We start from the raw sequence: 23,192 nt of genomic DNA, 5'->3' as shown, positions 1-23,192 counted from the left end.
ATAAGGGATAGTTAGAGATATTGGAGAGCGTCGGAGAGCGTCGGAGATGATCATTAGCACTTGTTCCTGGGGAACGGCGTTTCAAATATCGTTTCTTGGGTGAAAATCTTTCCATTCATCCATCGAATTTGGCCAGGTTCTATTTCATATTATAACGCTATAAGGTTTTTGCTGTAAGGACAAATCTCAGAAGTGCAATATTCGAAACGCTCTAAGCTAAAGGCAGAATGCACTCGGGACAAACAATTTTAAGGCAGCGGTAAATACCTAACTTTGAAAAAATTTAACTCTAAAAGTTTTTTGTGTTTATTTATTTTTATTATCGTTGTAATCATATATTGTAAACAAAATTTGCTATTAGATACAATCACATAAATACTGACAGTAGAATACATAAAATTAAATATTTTTATTTTATAACTCCGGCATCCTTAGCCAACTTATAAAATATTGTATTTTTGTCTTGTAACAAATTCGCGGGTGTATCAAATTCCACTAATTTACCTTTATCCAATACCAAAATTTTATTGGAATCCATAATTGTGTTAATTCGATGTGCTATCGTTAAAATAGTACAGGAAGAAAATTCTGATCGTATTGTTTTCTACAAAAAATAAATTATTTCAATTAGTTTAATATTATTATTATCTAATTACAGTTTGCTGCATAAGTTACCTGTATAAGATCATCTGTTTCCAAGTCAACTGCAGCGGTCGCTTCATCGAGTATGAGCAATTGACTTTTACGAAGTAAAGCACGAGCGAGACATACAAGCTGACGTTGACCTGATGATAAATTTGCACCCCCTTCATCTATCGTGTGCTCGAGTTTCGTTGTTAAATCTAATAAATATGATTTTTAAATTAAATATCGTTATAAAATGGTAACTTACATATGTATACATACTGATATACAATGACTAACTTTCAACGAAAGCTTTAAGATGAGCATGTTCCAGTGCATTCCATAGTTCATCATCTGAATACGAACCAAATGGATCAAGGTTGAATCTTAAACTTCCCGAAAATAATACGGAATCTTGTGGAATAATAGTCAAACGAGAACGAAGAGAATGTAGACCTATATTTGAAATATTGATGTGATCAATTGAAATTTTCCCACTATCGGCTTCTAAAATTCTGCAATTAACAGTTAATTATTTATTATTTGTAATCCAAACAAAAATAATAAGTGTGTATTGCGGTTGAAATTACCTAAATATTGCTAACGCAAGAGAACTTTTACCAGCACCTGTACGACCAACAACGCCAATTTTTTCTCCAGATTCTATATGACAACTAATTTTATGTAGAACAGGGACAGTTGTTGAACGATATCGAATTACTAATTCATCAATATTAAGTTGACCAGTTAACGGCCAATTTTGATTTGGATCTGCATCAGGCTTTCTCCAAGCGGCTTCCTACGAAATAATTAGTTTATAATAATTAAAATATTAACATATGCGCAAATATCATGGAAATTACAGAACTATCATTAATTACACTGAGCAACAAAAAAAATTACCAGAGCGCAAACTAACCAATCTTTATTAAGTTTGACCCACTGCATTCGAATATGATAGTGATTTTTGTTGGTTAGTAAACGCTCATATCTCGTAAACGATCACTAACGAACAAAAATTATTATCATATTCCAATTCAGTGGGTCAAACTTAGTAAAGATGGGTTAGTCTCTGCTCTGGTAACTCAAAAACGTGATTTTTTGTTGCTCAGTGTTATTATGTAGTAAATAAGAAATAAAAAATATAATACTTGTATATTTTCCGAATATTCCTTGATTCTTTCAACGGCAACAATATTAGTTTCTACTTCAGACGCCATATTCACAATCCAATTGAGTGTTTGTGTTATCTGTAAAGCATAGCTCACAGAAAGACCAACAATTCCAGGACTTATTTTATCACGTATAATGACGGCAAATAGAGCAGAAGATAATATTATTAAATTTCCAACCATTTCTAACCGAACAGAAAGCCACGAATTGGCGATAGTAGTAGCATAACTACAAGTATGATTACAATCAACTTTGTCTTCTGATTCCAAAACAAATCTAAAATGTTTATAAATTATTGAATTAAAAAAAATAATTTAAAAACTGAAAATAAAGAAAATAAATTACCTTTCTTGAAGATCATAAGCTCTTATAATAGATGCTCCGGAAATAGTTTCTGCGAAATGTGAATAAATAGGAGATCTTGTCACGGATTCCAGTCTTTTTAATTGTCTTGATGTTGCAATATAATATCTTTGTATGAAATAATAAGCCACAGAAATCGGTATGATGACAGTAATGAATATTGGTGTCGATAAACTAATCACCGCCAACGTTCCGATAACCTTAAAAATATTCAATTAAATGTGAAAATCATATGAGGGTTTATAATTAACATAATAATTTAACAAAATTACCTGAAATATGCAAAAAATACATTCGGATACATTCCAGGGTAATGTAACATCTAGCACATCAACATCCTTGGAAAATCTAGATAATATTCTACCTGTAGGTGTTGTATCGAAAAAGCTCAAAGGTGAGCGCATTATATTTTTTAACATTTCTTCATGCATTATTTTGGCAGCTAACCAAAAACCTAACTGAGGTGCAAGGTTGTAAAAAAATGAAGATAATACTGAAAAAACATAATTTTTTTTAAAATATAAAATTTTGAGTATGTACATATATGATCAAATAAATAGGAGAAAAAAATATTTATTACCTTGACCAATACCAAGGGCCCCATAAACACCCAGATATAAATCGCGAGTATGTGTATCGTTGGTACCGTTGGTATTCTGAAAAAAAGTTACGTTTCAATCTGAATCAATGATAATATTCTATTAAAATAAAAAAAAAATAACTAACCAAATCATTATTTGTCGACCAATTAGAAAGCCAGAAGTTCCCTCCAATGTTAAATCCTTGATATGCAACATTGCTAATTATTGTAGCTATTGCTAAGAAAGGGCCAACACTTTTAAAATAATGATAATAAACTGGCCACTTGATCTGTCAAAATCATAAGAAAAGAAAAATTATCACATAAATTATATATAAGAATTATAATTGTTTCAACACTATAATAATATAGTAAATTTTATGGGATATTTCAAGGTTATATATGTATTAGTGAAGCCGCACACCAAAGACGCATTAAAATGTTTCAGGAAGCATATACATATTATTCCCATATATTTTAATGATAGCATGCACACCGGACAAACATTTGCTGTGCAGCGCAGTTTGTTACGAAAATATATGGGATTAAAAAATGCTTCCTGAAGCATTTGCAGCATGCATGCTGCCGGTGCGGTGCAAGCGCTCGACAATCACCAGACAGACTGAACGACAGATAAACTGGATGGCAGCTTTAAACGCAATTCTCGTCTTCTCGAATGATAGATTGCACATCAATCATTCGAGAAGACGAGTTTAATAAGGCAAGATTCGGAACTTATCGAATCTTGCCTTATTAAACTTGCCAGAAAGATCCAACTCAATTTTAATAATTACCATTTTAATAATTGCATCTTTGCACATCGAAAGGTTACTCGTCATCTGATGTGCAATCTATCATTCGAGAAGACGAGAATTGCGTTTAAAGCTGCCATCCAGTTTATCTGTCGTTCAGTCTGTCTGTTGATTGTCTAGCGCTTGCACCAAACCCGCATGCTGCATACGTCTTTGGTATGTGGCCCTGCTTACATACATTGCCAGTTTCTGCTTGTTCATCTTCAATAATTCTATTAGTGACTGATTCTTTTGCATCATTTTCTTCTTTTACGTCTTTATTTTTAGTTATATCAGATGAAGTTTCAGATATAGTTTCGGACAATGATCGAGCTCGTTGTAATTTGTTCAAAAATTCATCATCTCCAAGATTAGTTGCAAGCTGTTTTTTGATTTCAATCAATTCTAAACATAAAGAAACATTAATACTTATTAGAAAAAATACTTCTCAATTACAATAATTTCCAACATTTATTGGTTTACCGGGCTCTTCTTCCTTGGTCACACGACTTAAGTGCAGGAGTAAAAATTCAGCAAATAAACCTCCTTTTTCTAATAATTCTTGATAGGTTCCGAATTCAGATATATTTCCATCTTTTAGGACAATAATGTTATCGACTTTTGGTAAATAAGTAATAGCATGAGTGACGAGTATTCGTGTTTTATGTTTTAACAAGCCTTGGGGACCAATCACTTGTTCAAAAATGTGTTTTCCAATATGGGAATCTACAGCACTCAAAGGATCATCTAATAAATATATATCATTATCACAATAAACCGCTTGTGCAAGAGCCACCCTTTGTTTTTGTCCTCCAGATAGATTGATTCCTTTTAAATGAAAAAAATCGTATTCATAAATAGACATTCCCATTCCAATTACATGCATGCAGTGGAAATTCTATTAATAATCTGATAAATATTAAGTACCCTTTTCTCCAATTTCAGTTTGATCTCTTGCGGGAAGCATATCTAAGTCGGGATTTAATGCACAAGCATTTATAACAGAATTATAAAACTCGTTTGCCATAGGATTACCAAATAAAATGTTGTTTTGAAGAGTTTCATTCTGTATCCATGCTTGTTGTGGTACGTATGCAATTGAACCATGCGTATTAACTTGACCAGATATTTTATCCATTTCCCCCAATAGGGCTGAAAGAAGAGAACTTTTTCCAGAGCCTACATTACCAACTACAGCTACTAGTGAGCCCGATCGCACATTCAAATTTATATCATTCAATGTAATTTGATTAGTGTCCCAGGAAAATATCCCATCTTCAATTGTTATAGGATAATCTGTGAAAATAAGTAAGCATTCGTAATTATTGATAATGTTAAAAATATTAATTATTATTTTTGTAGCATGGCAGCACCTTCAGAAAAGTTATGTGAAACATTTGATGGCTCAAGTTCATCTGCATTCATTAATTTGTTTATTCTTTTAACTGATACCATGACCTGAAAGCGAGGTTAAATAATATATAAATAAATTTTAATGTGTGTATAAAAGTACATATGCATATAATTATATCAGATTATTTATTTAGTTATTTGTACCTGGATTAAGTAATTTATTACTGAAGGAAATATAGTAAGTGGAAATTGTAAAATGTTGAGTAAAGATAAAGAGACGAAAGCAGCTTTAGAATCCAAAACATTATCTGGGTTGGAAAGAACAAAAGTAGCAAAAGTCACCATTGAAACCTAAAATAAAAAAAATAACTTTGATAATATTTTATTGATATATTATTTAGGTTTATTATAATATGCTTACTAAAAATGGGCAGCATAACCAAATAAAAGAAAACACCGAATTAAGATACGTTATCTTTTTAAGGGATGTAACTTCTTCGTTTCGTATTTTATTTACTTGTTCTTCAAAACTTGGTTCCCATGCGTATAATTTCAGTACCTTCATATTAATATGAATACACATATTATAAATATAGCTTTTAAGATTTAAATGTATTGTAAAAATATTTGTGAAAAATTATTTTTTAAAACCTTGATCCCATTCAGTATCTCATTTATCAATTTTATCCTTTTGTCTTTGCTTTCCATTTGATCCGTTTGAATAGTTTCCCAACGACGTACTAATACCGCGTTTATGGGTATAAGTATGACTATGACAATTAATCCAGAAAAGATAGAAGGACCAAGAATTTTCCACAAAAAATAGAGTGATAACATAATTTGAAGAGGGGCAGACCAGAGCATGTTCAAATATTTCATGAGATGATTAAACCTGGAATTTAAGATAGCTGCTTGAAAACCATTAAAATAAATGCAAATAAAGTAAATCAAAAAGTTTGAATGCATATTACTTCTGCACATCAACAGACATCAAGTTGACTATTTCACCAATTGTTGAATCTCTACGAGCACTGTTAGATAATTTGAGTGCTTTACGATATACTGCACTTGTAAGTGCTGTGCAAACTCTCATACCAATCAATTCCACTCTTTGTGAATACTGAGAAAGCAGAATTGTTTCAATTGCAGCTGTTAAAAATAATAAAATGGCATACAAATAGCCTTTCCATACATGTTCTTCATTATTAATGTAAGATATTAATTTGCTAAAAGAATGGTTTAAACAATTTTGTTTTCAATTTTTAAATTAAAAAAAATATGTAATCAATGTTAGTAATAATAACCTCAATAGAAGGGGAGAAAGAAAAACTAAAATGTCCACAGTGAGTTTTAAAATAGCAGCAAAACAAAAACTCCATCCAAAAGATTTGCACAAAGCTGGCACTATGGATGCATGATTCTTGGCATTGGTATCACCAATGCGCGTGTAAGCGAACGAAGACCTGTTGAATACATTACATATTAATAGTGGTGAACAGAGCCAACTCTTCGATTGTATGCCCCCATATATATGTTTATAAAATTTTTCGATTGTACTTTTTACACCTGCAAACACAAATCAGAAAATCCACACTTTTATTAAATTCTTTGATTTGATGCTCCCCCCGAAACGGATGCCTGCGACCGTTACACCGTTGCTCCTCCCCCCTTCTGCACGCCACTGCATACTAATATAATATGATGCGCGTGCCATCAGAATTTTTTCACGAACTAAAATGGCATATATGTAGGCTCGCCATGTATATTTGTATATGAATTTCGTTCTAATTTAAAAAGAGTACTGTTTAATTTTATCATACTTAATACTCTGCATCTCAGTCTTTCAAACTGCATATTGGTAAAATTTAAGGTTTAAGGTTTTTTTTTCCCCGAATTGGTATCACAAGAATGTTTTAAATGGATACTAGGCTAAAAGTGAAAGTTTTGATAGAAAAAGTGAACACAATGGTAAATTTAGCTTTGGACTGTGCATTGCATGTACATTATTTCACAGAAATTACATTTTATAAAATAAACTTAATTTAATCAATCTCGGGATAATTTTTCAAGAATTTTTATGCAATTTCTGGAGACCGCTCCATAAAAAACATACATGTTATGTAAATTTACTTATTAAGTGCATTCAATGATTTTTTCCAGTGGTAATCAAACAATGACACAGCTTCAGCAGATCTGTCTTCGGGGTTTAGAGACCACAGATCAGTGTTAATTAAAGGTCTTTTGAAACCTGTTCGGATGAGTGGATCAAACCAAGTATAAAATATTTGGGACAAAAAACTGCATCCATGTTCCGGACAAGGTCTCTGAAACAAACACGAATAATATGTGTCATCTAACCACAATTAAAATTTATTTTAAAATTGTACATATGAAATTTACCACTTGTTCGATGTAAAGCGATATTCTAGGTGGTTTATCAGCAAAGCAATTACAAACTAACATACATGTGGTTAGTATAAAAAATATTGCAAAAGTAATATATGGCAATTGGTGCTGAGTGTCATTGATTGGTTTAGTCATATATCCAGTTAGCATTCGAGGTATGCTACATACTGATAGCGAAAACCAAAATAAAAATAATAAGCCGGATGATTGAAGACCATAAGCTTTATTGTGTTGTAATAAGATCATTGCCAAAATCTGAAATGATAGTTTGTTCAATAATGATTGTAATTAATGTATTAAATTAAACATGATCAATTATAAAAAGTAAATTTACTTACAAAAGTAATAATTTTAATAGTAGGTGTGTATATTTCAACTTGTGGTACGCTTCGTTCAGAGGATTCGTAAATGTAAAATATTAAATCTACACATGTTATTAATATTAATAAAGTATTCACAATTGTTTTAATTATATTAGAAGTACTCCATGGTATATTTCTAGTTTTACTGCTGAATATGCGTGATATTTCGTAGGGTGCAAATAACCATAAAAATATACACGGTATCCAAACCAATACAGTTTTTTCAAAGCATGGTGTAAATTTCGGATTGTTTGTATTCCATGTAGTATTTAAATCCTGAAACAAATTTATAGCATTCATTACTTTCTACTACTGATGTAACTAATGATTTAAGTAAAATTAATACTTAACAATCGTATGTTATAGCTCGCGCAGCGAAAGCTGGCACGTACCAATACAAACACGTATATTGTATCCATGAAGATATGAATAAGATTTTTTGTATCTGTTTTCTAGGACAATCAGTTGGTCCCTTTCATACGCACCCACTTTCCGAGCATGACAGAAACAACAATTATTTTTTGTATTGCTCGGTGATTTTTGCTCAGTGATCAAGTGTGCACTACAGGATGATTTTTTCCAGTTTCACTGGTCAGTCACCGATCAACCCCCACAAACTGACGTAACGCGTTCTTATATTGTTTGCTAATTGGTTAATTGGAGTTAGTTCATTAGAATTAGTGGATATATGATAATAAAATGCTTTGTAATAAAATTGGATCTGGGAAAACACTAACGGGACAATCTCGCGAAATTGTGTATAATGTTTTCAACTATTTCATGCATCGTATAGTGAATAGTGAAAGTGACGAAAGAAATAGTTTTATGAAAAATTTATATGCTTCAACTGCGGAAGCGACTGGTGTTTCTAAAAGAAGTGTTCAGCGAATTGTTTGTGAAGTACGAAATCAATTTGTGGTGGCTAATAAACCGCCAACATCGCAACCTTCAATATCGGAGCCATCAACGACACAACCTATATCTTCAGAGTCATCAGATCCAGCAGCATCCACATCTTCATCGACTGTGCGAGTTGTTTTAAGGACACCGGGCAAAAATCGTGTAAGGTTATCAAAAATAACTACAGTGGATAGTTTTGATCAAGAGGTCATCAGGCGAACTATCTACGATTTTCATCTACGCTACAAAAGTTATTAGAAGTTTTGAAAGACAGTTTAAAATTTAAAGGTGCAATTTCTTCGTTAAGAGTTATCGTTCGTAGGCTAGGTTTCAAATGGAGAAAGATGAAAAATAATAAACAAACACTTATTGAAAAAAATGTAATTCGACTGAAGAGATCCATATATCTTTCCAAATTAGAAGAGTATAGATTGCAAGGCCGCCCTATAGTTTACACGGATGAATCCTATATAAATAGCTTATATTATCAAATCATAATAATATGAACGCGATTAATTACCAAAAATGGATTAAAGAAAAGCTTGTTCCAAATTTACAACCCCAATCTGTAATTGTTATTGATAATGCGTCGTACCATAATGTCATGTCAGAACCTATGCCCACATCTAATTCCAGAAAAGCTGACATGCTAGCTTGGTTAAGAAAATTTAATATACCTTATCCAGAAAAATGCACAAAGCCTGTTTTATATGAAATAATAAAAAACAATAAACAAAATCATCAAGAGTTTGTACTTGATAAAATCTTGGAAGCTCACGGACATAACGTACTACGCCTACCACCCTACCACCCAGAACTAAACCCTATAGAATTACTGTGGGGCATTATTAAGGGTAAAGTAGCTTCAAAAAATGTCATGTTTGACTTAAAGGTCGTTGAAGAGCTGTTTAGGAAAGAAGCAGAGTCAATCACTATTGATACATTCAGAGACGTTTGGAGACATGTGAAAAAACATGAAGAAAAATTTATTGAACTGGAACCAAAACTCGATATTTTAACGGACAATTTCACTGACATTATAAAAGTAGAATATTCTGATAGTGAATATATGGATTCTTCAAGTGATGGAGAATTAAGTGGCGTAGAAGAATTATGATACGACATTGTATAGAAACAGAAGACTATCCAAAACGAGCAAAGAAGTAACGAATTAAAGATCGCCGCAATATTTTTTTTGTAAGTTTATTTTATTATTATTTATGACAAGTTCTGACTTGGCTACAAAATTCTGAAGCCGACAAACAATTCTATGCAAAATAATGAAAAAATATTTTGATGGTCTAGGCACCCAACAGTAAACAAATTTGAAGTGAGCAAATAAACAACAAAGTGTAGCGCTTTCTTTGCGAATTTATTTTATTATCTTTGTAACGGTCGGGACTTAATACTAGCCGACAAAGAAGAATGTCTATATATAATAATGAAAAGGACTGCATTATTATCAAAATTCGAACACTTTTAAAATCACTTATTTCCTGTTTAATATAATTTATATCCTATATTTTTTTCTCATTTTTTAATTCGTATTAATTTTTGCATACGTACGTTTGTTTTACTTATAATTTAAAAAAATGCGATTTATCATTTTATTCGTGGTACGTATTCAAATATTAAATAAATATGCCACCCAAATTATATCATAGATCTTAAAAACATTACACGATCGGTTGAAATAAAATATATAAATAACAGCCTGTATATGAAAAATGCATTTGTATGAGTACTGTGCACGCGCCTTCTGTAGCTAATAGACCTATATATAATAACACTTATTTTTAAGGATGTTGTTCTAAATTTTTGAGCTACTGAGTATTCAAAACATTGACTTCCCAAAATCAATCATTGATGTGTATGTATAATTTATTTATCATTTTCCAATAACATGTTTTAATCAACAGTTATACAAATACGTATGTATTTTAATTTTTCAAATTAATTCAACGTTTTGCAATCAAATTTACGCTCAACAAATAAACTCTGTTGGTTTATAATAGTAAGTCGTTAAAATTTGAATGTTAAAAGTAAAATCATGTACTGCTGTCAATTATTGGTAGTTTTCAATTTTTAAATTAAATTTAAAAATTCAAGTGGTCAAATAAATTATAAAAAAAGGCGATAACTATATCTAGGGCTTGATTTTATTTGAAAGCGTTGCAGCAAATGTAAAATATCACACTTTAACTACAAGGAATAGAACATGTGGTCACCCTGAGAATACAACTGACAAGCGAAAACAGTACTGATGTATGGTTAGCCCACAGAAATTAACAATTGCACAATGTGCCGCAATATTTATGTCAGATTCGTTGTTATTTTTATTACTTTATTAATTTAAGTGATTATAGTTTAAAGGTTTTAGATTATTGTTTTTTTACCCAAAATGGAGAACCACAGAAGTGGTCCATGTTGAGAAACACGTAATTAAACGTTGAAAGTTGATTGCCACAGTATGCGCACAGCCAGCTCACTTTATCGACTGGCGCCGACTGTTCTCTATTGAAATGAATCGATATATTCACCACAATTTTCCTGTTAACTGATTATACAAAATTAATCAATTAGTGATGGGTGTGAAAATATGTATTTATAATATTGAAATCTATACTCTCCGTTTTATCTACTTAAATCCAAAGGCATTGTTTAGTTATCCAAATCATCCAAAAATAAACAGTGTGATAAAGACTGAAACTAAATATAAAATATATTTCATATCATTTATTTACATATGTTTTCTGCACAAGACCAATCATTCTACGACTATCAAAATAAACAACAAAATATAACAAAAACAAAAGAGTGGCATGCGGTGAAATTATCTCTCTTTTTGTCATACAGCCTTGTTTAATGTGCGCGCGCAGAATACAGGAGGAAAAGCCTGTTCCTCTTATTCCTGTTGTATCCCGCTCGCGCAAATTAAGTGAGTATGTACCGTTTACCATGCACCCTTTTTTTATCTTTCGACTTAAGATCTTTCGATTTTCGATCTTTGCCTTCCGATATTTGCGTTTTCGGGCGTTTCACTTTCGGGCCCGTGAGGTAGACCCATATATATATATATATATATATATATATATATATATATATATATATATATATATATTTTTATTTTTATTTTTTTTTATTTTTTTTTTAGCATCAATGTAGAACGTAGCAATACGCCTAACCTTCGATATTAATTTTTAGATTATTATTATTATTAAATTTTATAAAGCTTATTTTTATCACCCAATAAAAGATCATTTTAAATGGATTGGATTTTCATAGATTTTTAAAATAATCATTATTATGTAAAACCACAAAAAGTTTTTTTTCTTTGAAAATAATTTCTATAAAATTTTAGATAAATGAAACAAATAGTATAAAAGAACACACATTTTTATTCAATATAACTAAATATATAATTAGTTAACAAGACCCGCATCTTTGGCCATACCGTAAAATATTGTCTTTTTATTGCCGAGCAAATTTTGTGGGGTATCAAATTCTTCTACTCTACCTTTTTCTAAAACAAGGACTCTAGTGGAGTCCATTATTGTATTTAATCTATGTGCAATAGTTAATACTGTACAATCTGCAAATTCCACACGAATAGTTTTCTGAAAACAAATCATTAAGTGTTGAACACATTTACCAAATTGATTTATATATCGACTATCATAATATGTGAAACTAACTTGAATGAGATCATCGGTTTCCAAGTCTACAGCTGCCGTTGCTTCATCTAATATTAGCACGCGGGTTTTTCTTAGAAGGGCTCGTGCGAGGCAAACTAGTTGTCTTTGTCCAACTGATAGATTATCTCCTCCTTCAATAACAGCATGTTTCAAACCAGCTGACAATCCTATAGGATGAAACACCGTATAAAGAACTGAGTAAATATGGGAGAGCTGCAATTTTAAAAAATCCTGAAAATACTTCACCTTTGACAAATGGTTTAAGATGTGATTGTTCTAGTGCTCTCCACACTTCATCGTCTGTAAATTTATCGAATGGATCAAGATTGTTTCTTAACGTTCCGGAGAATAGTACGGGATCCTGAGGTATGATGGTCAGACGGGAACGTAATGAATGCAAACCCAATGTTGAAATATCAATATCGTCAATTAAAATTCGTCCTTCGGATGCTTCCAATATTCTAAATTCATTAAACAACCATTATAAACAAGAATTAATAACTTAAACAGCTTTGTAGTAGATTAAGAAACTTTCGACTACCTGAAAAGCGCTAATGTTAATGTGCTTTTACCAGCACCAGTGCGACCGACGATTCCAATCTTTTCTTTTGGTTGGATATCACAACTTATGTTATGTAATACTGGATCTGCTGTTTCTCGATAACGCATGACTAGTTTATCAAACTTAACATGACCTTTTGTTGGCCATTCTGGTGCTGGTACAGTTTGTAAAATTTCCCAAGATGCTTCCTATGAATATTAATCAAATTAAGTATGTGATAAAAAAATACCCTTTTCGTTAATAAATTTTGAATATATTTATTTACCGTGGTAACTTCTACGTATTCTTTGATTCTTTCAACAGCTACGACATTTGTTTCCACTTCGGAGGTCATTCTAACTAGCCAATTTAGAGTTTGTGTAATCTGATTATATGCAATGTGAAAGCATATTTGGATTTAATTTATTTATTTTATCACAATATTAATATTATTTATATATCACATAATGATACTTAAATGAAATGAGAGTTCATGTTTGATTACATTAATAAAGTTGTACATTACCTGAAGTGCATAACTGACGGAAAGCCCTACGATTCCAGGATTGATGGAATCTTTTCCAATGACTGCAAATAGTGCAGCAAATAAAATAATAATGTTTCCTACAGTTTCCAATCTTACAGCAAGCCAACGATTAGATACAATACTTGGATAGTAACAAATTTGATTCAAGTCAACTTTTTCCTCAGATTCTTTTATAAATCTATTTGCAAAATTTTAAAATTAATTATATGAAAATTTAAGCTATTTAGTTTATCAAATAGATACATACCGTGTTTGTATACCATAAGCTCTAATCACTGATGCACCGGTTACACTCTCACCAAAATGAGAATAAATTGGAGATCTTGTCACAGACTCTTCCCTTTTCAATTGTCTTGATGTGGCAATGTATATTCTTTGGACCAAATAATATACGATACCACAAGGGATAATAATGGCAATGAAAATCGGAGTAGATATACTAATAACTACAAGTGTTGCTATTACCTGTGATACATTAAAATTTTATTTTATTTTAAAATACAAGCGTACTTGAAAATGTGGTGAAAAGAAATAATTAAATTAACATACTGAGAAAAAGCATGAAACCCATCCTCGTAAACTCATTGGAAGAACATTATCAAGAGTGTCAACATCTTTACTAAATCTATTGAGAATTCGGCCTACTGGTGTAACGTCAAAAAAGGTGGTAGTCGGAGCTCTTAAAATATTTCTCAACATTTCACTGTGTAACACAGATGCTGCATTAAGAGTTCCAATAAACAAAAACAGTGATGATACCGAAACAGTAATCACTATTGAACAAAATAATAAACATTAATTATACAACATATTGAATGATTACATCTATCAAATATAATTATGATAAGTTACCTTGACCGATCCCAAGACCCCCATAAACACCAAGATATAAATCACGTTTTGCCTCGTCCTGCACACCATCTACAACCTGTAAGTCAAAGTTTGTGATATACAAATAAAGGTTATAATCAATATATAGATATATGACATCTAAAACATACAAGGTCTTCATCTGCTGACCACACCGAGAGCCAAATATTAGAACCAATAGAAAATCCTTGATAAACCAAATTTCCGAAAATTGAAATTATTGCGAAGCCTAAACCTATATTTTTCAAATAATGAGAGAATACTTCCCATTTCACCTGAAATAATATTTTAATTAATCACTTAAAGTGCTTTAAAATATTGAAGTAAAATAGATTTGGAAAAATTCCACTAAGATATTCTTAAATATTTAAAAAGATATTTTCAATCGTATTTTGGAAAGTATATGAACAATTATGTAATGGTAAAATCATTATTAATTTTAACGCACACTTCCAGTTTCTGCCTTTTCAGCTTCAATCAATTTATTTTTTGATGCCTTTTCTTTTTCTCCATTCTCACTGATTCTAGGAATTTTTTGTTTTTTGTTATCTTCTGAAATTTCAAATAGTAATTAAAATATTAAACTTTAATAAACCAATTTCAATAGTTGAAAGTTTACCATTTATCGATGTTTTGGATAATGTTTCAGATAAAGTACTTGAAATGGATCTTTCCAATTTTTTCAAAAGTTCTGCCTTATCAGTTATTTGATCAAGCTGTTGTTTAACTTCCGCTAATTCTGCAGGAAAAATGAATTTAGTATCCAAAAAAGACTGCTACATTATTCTTATTACTGTAAATAAAATAATACCAGGCTCAAATTCATTTGTCGCTTCATTTAAGTGCTGCAAAAGAAAATCGGCAAAATCGCCCTTCTTCTTTAATAAATTTGTATAGGTTCCAGACTCTGACACTTCACCATCTTTCAATACAATTATGTAGTCTACTTCAGACAAATATGTTATACCATGAGTAACCAAAACACGAGTTTTTTTCTTTAATATTCCATTAGGTCCAATTACTTTATTAAATAAATGTTTTCCAACATGGGTATCAACAGCACTTAGAGGGTCATCTAAGAAATATACATCACTGTCACAATACACGGCACGAGCAAGTGAAACCCTTTGTTTTTGACCTCCAGATAAATTGATTCCTGAATTATTTACATAGTTGAGAATCATATATTTTAAATATGTAATATAATTCATTATAATATTGCATTTTGAGGAAGAAATATACCCTTTTCGCCGATTTCAGTTTGATCGCCGCCAGGTAACATTTCAAAATCTGGTCTTAAAGCACATGCATTTATAATAGATTCATAAGTATTTCGATTCATTTGACTACCAAATAAAATGTTGTCTTGAAGGGTTGCATTTTGAATCCATGCTTGTTGACCAACATACGCAATGCTACCATATGTATTTACTCGACCAGATCTTTTATCCATTTCACCTAAAAATGCGGATAGAAGAGAGGTTTTACCAGAGCCTACACTACCAACAACGGCAACTAGAGATCCTGATGGTATAGTGATATTGATATCGCGTAAAACAATGTCATCAGGGCCCCACGAGAAGAAACCATTTTCTATGGTTAGCGGATTCACTATAATGTAAATAGAATATAATTCAGTTATTAAAATACATTTATTATATTTTGCATGCACATTCAAAAAATATGTGTAATACCTTCAGATTTATTATGTTGGACATCTTCAGGAATTAGTTCTTCAGCATTTAAGAATTTATTTAATCTCTGAATGGATACATTGGCCTATTATTTAAAAAAAATATATTAAAGTATATGTATTTTGTAAAAACAAGACTTTATATTATCATAGATGAAAAAATGTATGAATTTATATATACATGTGTATAATATTATATAATTATTTACCTGTATTATGAAGGAAATCATATTTGGCAGCATCATCATTGGAAATCTCAAAATATTAAACAACGACAGGGATACAAATGCTGTTTGAGAATCCAGTATATTAGCCGGATCAGAAAGTACAAAAGTAGCAAAGGTCACTAGAGATACCTAATAATATTCATGCATTTGTCAGAACAAAATTGTTTGGTCTATTAAACTATCAAAATAAAATTAAAAATTAAAAACATTGTCTAAATCTCACCAAAAATGGAGCACACGACCAAATAAAAGATGTGCTTGAATTTAAATAAGCCATTTGTTTGAGTACACGCATCTCTTTATTTCTGATATTCATAATTTGGGCTTCAAAACTGGGTTCCCAAGCATATAATTTAAGTACCTAGACATAAGCATTCATTTATATTATAAAATAAAAAAAAATGACGATACGAAAACAATCATCATTACAATCACAATCTCAAGGCTGAATTTTGCACAAAATTTTATCTAATTTTATCTGAATAAAAATTATAATTAACATACTTTAATTCCATTGATAATCTCGTTCATAAGTTTTACTCTTTCGTCTTTACATTTCATTTGCTTAACTTGTAGGGTTTTTGAACGACTTGCTATTACTGCATTAAATGGTATCAACAAAATCATTACAGCTAATCCTGCAAGAACAGACAGTCCGAGAACTTGCCATAAGAAGTACAGAGCTAAAGCAATTTGTAAAGGCGCTGACCAAATCATGTTTATGTAAGCTGTAAGATCCATGAACCTATTTTTTCATACATTGAAAATTCAATTTATTTTTTACATGTAGAATAACAGTAAGAATATATCAAATTTCAATACCTTTGAGCATCAACAGCCATCAAATTGACAATTTCTCCAACTGTGGTTTCTTTGCGAGCGCTATTAGATAGTTTTAATGCTTTTCTATATATGACACTTGTTAAAGCTGTACGAATCCTCAAACCGACCAAAAACATTCTATGGAAATACTGTGAAAGGACTAGAGTTTGTATCATTGCAACAAGAAACAAAAGGACAGCATATAAATATCCTTTCCACACATATTCATCTCCCGACACAAATGATATTAACAAGCTGAAAAAAAATTGTTTTTTTTTATTTTGTTAACTTTACTATATGAAATAAAACGAAAAAGTCACTTGTTATCTGATTGATATTACTTATACAATAGACATTTTTGTTATATTGATACCTTAGAACTTGGGGTGAAATGAACACCATTAAATCTTGTGTAAGTTTCAGAAATGCACCAAAAAGAAATGTAGAACCGAACGCTTTGATTATGGGAATCATCACAGAAGCCTTCTTTGGAGATTTAATTTTTTCAGGTTTTTTTTTCTTATTTGACGATGTCTGATTTTCGGAGGAAGCTTTAGCATTTTCTCTAAAACCGCAATAAACTAATTAAATCAATTTCAAAATTGTTGGCTGAATACTTATGTTATGTATAGACTCACTTTGCCGCTTCTTCTAATGCTTTATTCCAATACTTATCAAATATAGGTACAATTTCCATTGATGTATCTTCTGGGTTCATTGACCATAAATCGTTCATTGTTAGGGGGCGTTTATAACCAGCCCACACGAGTGAATCAAACCAAGCAAATAATATTTTGGATAAAAATCCATTATTACGTTCAGGACAAGGATTCTAATGCATACAATAAAAATATAAGTATCATAATGCATAAAGTAAAAATATTAGTATAAAAATTATGTATGATATGTACGTATATATCTAATTTAACCAAAAAAATATATTCTAAATTTGAACTGGAAATAAATTAGTAGGTCGATTTTATTAAATATGTATTATAAATACATATAATGTCATTTATAATAATATATTTATAATTTTTGTGACTATTACACAACATTATTTTGAAAATACATACATATTTAGTGATATGTAAGTGGAAATTACCTCTTGTTCTGGATATGGAGATTCTTTGGGGGCTCCATCCACGAAACAATTGCATATAAATAATATAATGACTAATGGAAAGAATATCATGTAACTGACGAATGGATAAATATCAGCATCGGGATCTTTACGATTAATTTCTCCAACTATTTCGGTTCTGAATTGTGGTATACTAAAAATCAAAACTAGAAACCAAAACAGAAAAAGCAAGCCGGAAGTTCGAAGACCTCGTTTCATATTCAGCATGACAAGTATTTCAGCAAAGCACTAAAAATACAAATAAAGTAAAATGATATCAATTGTCGAGATATATAAATTATATTATATGTACATAAAAAAATATATAACAAATAAATCAACTTACAAATGAAATAATTTTGATCGCGGGCGTGACAAATTCAACATTTGGAACATCTTGAGCTGAAGATTTGTCAATCGCCAAACCAATATCCACAATAGTTAACACAAGCAACAAAAATGTAATTAACAATTTGGTTAAATTTATATAACTTAACGGTACATTTCTCTCTTTACTATTTCTAAGATATGAAAATTCCATGAAGGAAAACACCCACAGAAAAACACATGGTGACCACACCAGCACTGTTTTTTCGAAACAAGGTGTAAAATATGGATCATTTGTATTCCATGTCAGATCCTCATCCTGTTAGAATTAATTTAAATTATTAAGATGAAAAAATTATGCCGAATAATAAAAAACTACAGATTCCGAATTAAGGTGAGAAATTGGATCAAATTTATGTAGGTAGGTATTATAAACTTAGCTCGTTATTTGGTTTATAAAAGCACGTTTTATCACTCGTACTTATTATACACAAGAATGTAAATATTGCATAGTAAAAAGTAGTGAGATAACATTTTTTATTATATTGTATGTATGTATGTATGTATGTATGTACACGTGTATCGTATAAAATGCTTATCAATATTAACATCACATCATTCTCGGCTAGTTTTTATGTGGAAAAACGAATGTATGTATGTTTGAAGTCGTGCTTAGGAGCTGCGGTACTGCAGCACATGCAGAAAAATACGAAAAAATTGGGTTTGGTGCAAACGATCGAAAAGCGCCAGACAGATTGAACCACAGATTAACTGGATGGCTGCTTTAAAAGCAATTCTCGACTTCACGAATGATAGATTGCATATCAGATGACGAGTAACCTTTCGATTATTATTATTAAAATTATTAAAATTGAGTTGGATCTTTCTGGCGAGTTTTTAATAATTTAATAAGGAAAAATTCGGAATTTAAGTATCAGAAGCACAGAACGTATACAGGGTAGGTATGTCGGGACTTCGGGTAGATTTCGCTTAGTGTAAGTGCGAGCAGTGCGCACGCATAAGGTACACGTGTCGTTAATCTGTGGTCCAGTCTGTCTGGCGCTTTTCGATCGTTTGCACCGCATCGGAAAAAATTGTATTTGTATACATTTACAATTTGTGAATATAATTAAAATAAAAATGATTTAAAAATAGCATACCCATTATTAATGAGTATGTCAAATATCTAAATGCAAGTTGGAAATGTGATTATTTCGTAATTTATCCGCAGCTCCTATGCATTAGCCCCCACTGTGTATATATATATTGTCAAATATAATAAATGAATATTATGCCGGAAAATTTATTAATAGTGAACATGATTAAATTCAATTCTGTACATTTTAAATATATAATATGTACGGGTCTACCTCACGGGCCGGAATGTGAAATTACCGAAAACGCAAATATCGGAAGGCAAAGATCGAAAATCGAAAGATCTTAAGTCGAAAGATAAAAAAAGGTGCATGGTAAACGGTATATACTCACGTACATACTCACTTAATTAGCGCGTGCAGGATACAACAGGAACAAGAGGAACAGGCTTTTCCTCCCGTATTCTGTGCGCGCAAATTAATTTTAAGATCTTTCGATTTTCGATCTTTGCCTTCCGATATTTGCGTTTTCGGTAATTTCACATTCCGGCCCGTCACGGAGACCGAATATATACATATTTACTAAATCTAAAAATAGTAAGAATTTATGACTAATATTTTTTAAAAGAAATTGTCACTGTTATATTTCACTAGATTTATTTTAAGATAAATATCAAATATTATCTTTATTGAATATCAGAGATGTGATAAAAAATATATGTAACGTCATTGGCTCTAATAGTATTCAATATGACTAGCTACATATTTGATACCAAAACCAATCATTAAATTTAATTTCTACTATATGCAGAGAGATGTAATAAGAATAGAGGGGCCTTTACGAATAAATAATTGTTGTTAATTTTACGCGGTACGTCTCTATAAATACGCTACATCGCACGGAATACAATCGGATCAATTTACTTATAAAAATGTATCCCATGTTATTTATCTTCCGAGTAATATAAACAAGCAGAGAAGTTTTTATCGGACATACGTCGAGCACCAAGCGTCAAATACGACTGATGCTAAAATTATTTAGATCTGTCCGTGGACAGAATGTCACTTGACAACAAAAGAAACCTAAAGCCACTTCTATTAATATTACATTTCTCTGACTATATGTATGTATATAATTTAATTTGACATAATTCAACGGGAACAATCGTCGTTTTCGATCAAAATTTTTGTGAGAAAAATGAAAGGCACTGACAGAGTAAACATAAAATTTTTCTTCAGTCGTTAATATGTTGTACCTCAAGATAAAATTTACAAATATGTACTTTGGAAATTTTATTTATAACGAATTTTGAGTAGAAAAAAATTGTGATAAATCTTAGGTTTGCTGCCACTCATATACTATGTAGATGCTGTTTCAACTTAAAAGTTTTAATAATTTAAAGCCTGTTTTAATGCGCTGAATCGATTAGGTTTTATGATGAGAGTGGATGAAATAGATAATTTCAAAGTACAAAAATTCCTAAGATTTATATAGTTACTAGTATCTAATAGTACTTTAGAAATATACTTGTAAAATTGAAGTGGCTAACTACTTTGGATCGACCAATTACTATGGGTGTAGGGTATCCCTTAGTAATAGTCATTTCAATAGATATGTTTTGCTCTTTACTAGAGATTATACTATCTCTAGTGCTTATGAATTTACAATATTATATAAATATATAAATAAATTAGAAGATTCGTGGTCTTTAAAATAAATATTGTATGTTAAATAATTTTAAAATAAAATTACACACCAGTATTGCACGGATTACGTTATAAAAGTTATGTAATCGAAATGTGATTTCAGTAATCGATTTTTACCACGAATTTGGGAATTTGTTAATATTAACGTATGTAGAATGTCGAGATTAGCTATCTTGTTGTTGATATGTAGTTGAAATAACTATATTACAATCACAAAAATCTTTATTTCATCACTCATCGTAAAAGTATGTACATATGCTAGGACAAATTTGTAGAAAAATATATTGTTCACTTATGTAATGTTTTACTGAATTATTGTCAAATGTTGTTATTGAAGAGATAAATCACAAATATAGAAAATCAATTTAAATTTACGATTGGTATTTACGATTGGTTTTTACGAATACTATGAAAATGTGTAATAAAGTGTATGAAAAATATTGATAATATTTTATATTATTGAAATTTTTATACTATTAAAAATTTAAAACAAAATTTTACCCAAAATTTAGAACCACAAAATTCATCCATGTCGGTTGTTTTGTATCTGCAACATTTAAATACGTCTTAACTTCCTTACAAGTAGATTTATACTGTTGGAAATTGTATGTAACTTGTTGATGCTTTGTTCTCTGATAAAAAAATGCTATTCATCATCAATAAGATAAGCTTTGTTATATCAATTTATTTGAAGTAATTAGCATAGAAAAATTTATGGATTTAGGTAACTTATGTACATAATAAATAATTTGATTTTATAGTAATATAATGCTTCCTAAATTAATATTTCAATTTAATGATAATTCAATTGGCTAGTACATATATACTTACATGTTAAATATTACATATATTTTATTGATTATACTTTTAATTAGTGTTTTTATTTATGGTCTTATTATATTCGATATGTATACCGAAATTCTAAATATTAAATTATACATATAATGCAATTGAAACTACAGAACTGGTCAATTTAGAATTACACTCATGTGTGTTGATAAGTGCTTTATATTGTGTTCACTAGACTACTGATGTACTTTAAGAACAATTAGACAGTGACTTTGCAAGATACATTGTTTTGAGAAGGTACTACAATAATGTAGGTAGATAATAAAATACTAATGATTTTTTTAATTTACCTGTGAATTATGATAATAACTGAGTAGAATACAAACTGTAGGTGGATTTTGTGTGAAGTAATGAGGTTAATAACACAAATTATCTATTTTGCTTTTTTATTTTAAATTAGTTTAACGGTGCTGCCTTCACTTCTTTAAGTTTATTAGTTATTAATTTTTTAATGTTAATATTTATGTTTCTGGAGACAGCTAATTTATTATTTCATTAATATTAAATTTATGTGATATCTCGTAGATGTCTCTTCACAAAATAAGTACCTATCGTACTATGTACGCATCTACTTAAGTAGATGGCGATAATCTTATAAAATGTTTTTACACTTATGTTTTTCTAAAACGTACATATGTACATATAATGGATTAATGCAACGTAAATGAAGAACTATAATGATTTTTTATGGCAATGGACTAATATACACGCCCAAACTATGCTCAATTGTTGAGAATTTATTCTACATATGTATGTTTAGAAAATTAATTTCATACACTTCTGTATTTTTACCCCTTCAATAGTCTTCTTCAATGTAGTCAATACATATACGGTGATTATTGCCCACAAAGCGCTCGCCGAAGTCTCTATCTCTATAACGGAACAACTGGCAACCAAAAAGTCCTTCAAACTAACGATAACTCGAGTGCCAAATATTCCGTATTCGCGATTGTCATGGCAAAAATCGTCTTTTGGGCGATCGTAATGTGCGTAATAATCCAATTACTCAATATACATATACAACTATAGATCACTATACACTTTCTATGCATACAATGTGTACCTACATAGAAAGTATATAATATTTAAAATCTGACAAATTGAATTTTGTAAAAAGCGCCTCAGTGAATTAGTGTACATAAATA

General features: G+C 30.5%; 3 protein-coding genes across 3 annotated transcripts in view; 1 reads left to right on the top strand and 2 right to left on the bottom strand.

Annotated features, from left to right (window-relative positions):
• Positions 1–9,976, top strand: part of LOC143911007 (uncharacterized) — a 901,246-nt gene extending 891,270 nt beyond the window's left edge. The window contains exon 2 of the mRNA XM_077429709.1: positions 8,019–9,976. Coding sequence (XP_077285835.1) covers positions 9,055–9,669 — 615 coding nt within the window. The 5' untranslated portion in view covers positions 8,019–9,054 and the 3' untranslated portion in view covers positions 9,670–9,976. The remainder of the gene's footprint in view (positions 1–8,018) is intronic.
• Positions 311–11,065, bottom strand: LOC143910992 (multidrug resistance-associated protein 1-like). The gene is made up of 22 exons (XM_077429662.1): positions 10,949–11,065; positions 7,629–7,928; positions 7,285–7,545; positions 7,015–7,208; positions 6,189–6,347; positions 5,856–6,110; positions 5,536–5,776; positions 5,306–5,443; positions 5,089–5,235; positions 4,905–4,989; positions 4,459–4,827; positions 4,015–4,359; positions 3,731–3,936; positions 2,887–3,030; positions 2,741–2,816; positions 2,433–2,653; positions 2,143–2,360; positions 1,776–2,073; positions 1,215–1,423; positions 925–1,139; positions 676–842; positions 311–604 (listed from the first exon to the last, which is right to left on the bottom strand). Exons 1-22 carry the CDS (start codon positions 10,976–10,978, stop codon positions 410–412), a joined length of 4,473 nt encoding a protein of 1,490 aa, XP_077285788.1. The 5' UTR covers positions 10,979–11,065; the 3' UTR covers positions 311–409.
• An 866-nt stretch (positions 11,066–11,931) lies between these two features.
• Positions 11,932–21,832, bottom strand: LOC143910178 (multidrug resistance-associated protein 1-like). Its single transcript, XM_077428543.1, has 24 exons — positions 21,700–21,832; positions 18,417–18,716; positions 18,053–18,319; positions 17,586–17,779; positions 17,321–17,512; positions 16,948–17,202; positions 16,630–16,870; positions 16,349–16,486; positions 16,108–16,254; positions 15,900–15,984; positions 15,448–15,816; positions 15,017–15,361; positions 14,825–14,944; positions 14,654–14,757; positions 14,337–14,480; positions 14,188–14,263; positions 13,885–14,108; positions 13,583–13,800; positions 13,315–13,513; positions 13,075–13,173; positions 12,789–12,997; positions 12,494–12,708; positions 12,248–12,414; positions 11,932–12,169 (listed from the first exon to the last, which is right to left on the bottom strand). The coding sequence occupies exons 1-24, from the start codon at positions 21,727–21,729 to the stop codon at positions 11,975–11,977; spliced, it is 4,533 nt and encodes a 1,510-aa protein (XP_077284669.1). The 5' UTR covers positions 21,730–21,832; the 3' UTR covers positions 11,932–11,974.
• Positions 21,833–23,192: the final 1,360 nt, after the last annotated feature.

This window comes from Arctopsyche grandis, chromosome 4 (genome assembly GCF_051622035.1).
Source record: "Arctopsyche grandis isolate Sample6627 chromosome 4, ASM5162203v2, whole genome shotgun sequence".
NCBI lineage: Eukaryota > Metazoa > Arthropoda > Insecta > Trichoptera > Hydropsychidae > Arctopsyche > Arctopsyche grandis.
Note: the sequence above shows the minus strand (reverse complement) of the source record. Positions and strands in the feature narration are given on the sequence as shown.

What these genes read in the sequence shown, in the direction of transcription:
- LOC143910178 (XM_077428543.1), bottom strand. Translation starts at nt 21,729, where the DNA reads ATGGATGAATTTTGTGGTTCTAAATTTTGG. An exon ending in CGATCAAAATTATTTCATTT is followed by an intron (nt 18,320 to 18,416) that starts GTAAGTTGATTT and finishes TTGTATTTTTAG; the next exon opens with TGCTTTGCTGAAATACTTGT. An exon ending in AATACGTAGAAGTTACCACG is followed by an intron (nt 12,998 to 13,074) that starts GTAAATAAATAT and finishes TAATATTCATAG; the next exon opens with GAAGCATCTTGGGAAATTTT.
- LOC143910992 (XM_077429662.1), bottom strand. Translation starts at nt 10,978, where the DNA reads ATGGACCACTTCTGTGGTTCTCCATTTTGG. An exon ending in CTATTAAAATTATTACTTTT is followed by an intron (nt 7,546 to 7,628) that starts GTAAGTAAATTT and finishes CTATCATTTCAG; the next exon opens with ATTTTGGCAATGATCTTATT. An exon ending in TAATAAATTACTTAATCCAG is followed by an intron (nt 4,990 to 5,088) that starts GTACAAATAACT and finishes CCTCGCTTTCAG; the next exon opens with GTCATGGTATCAGTTAAAAG.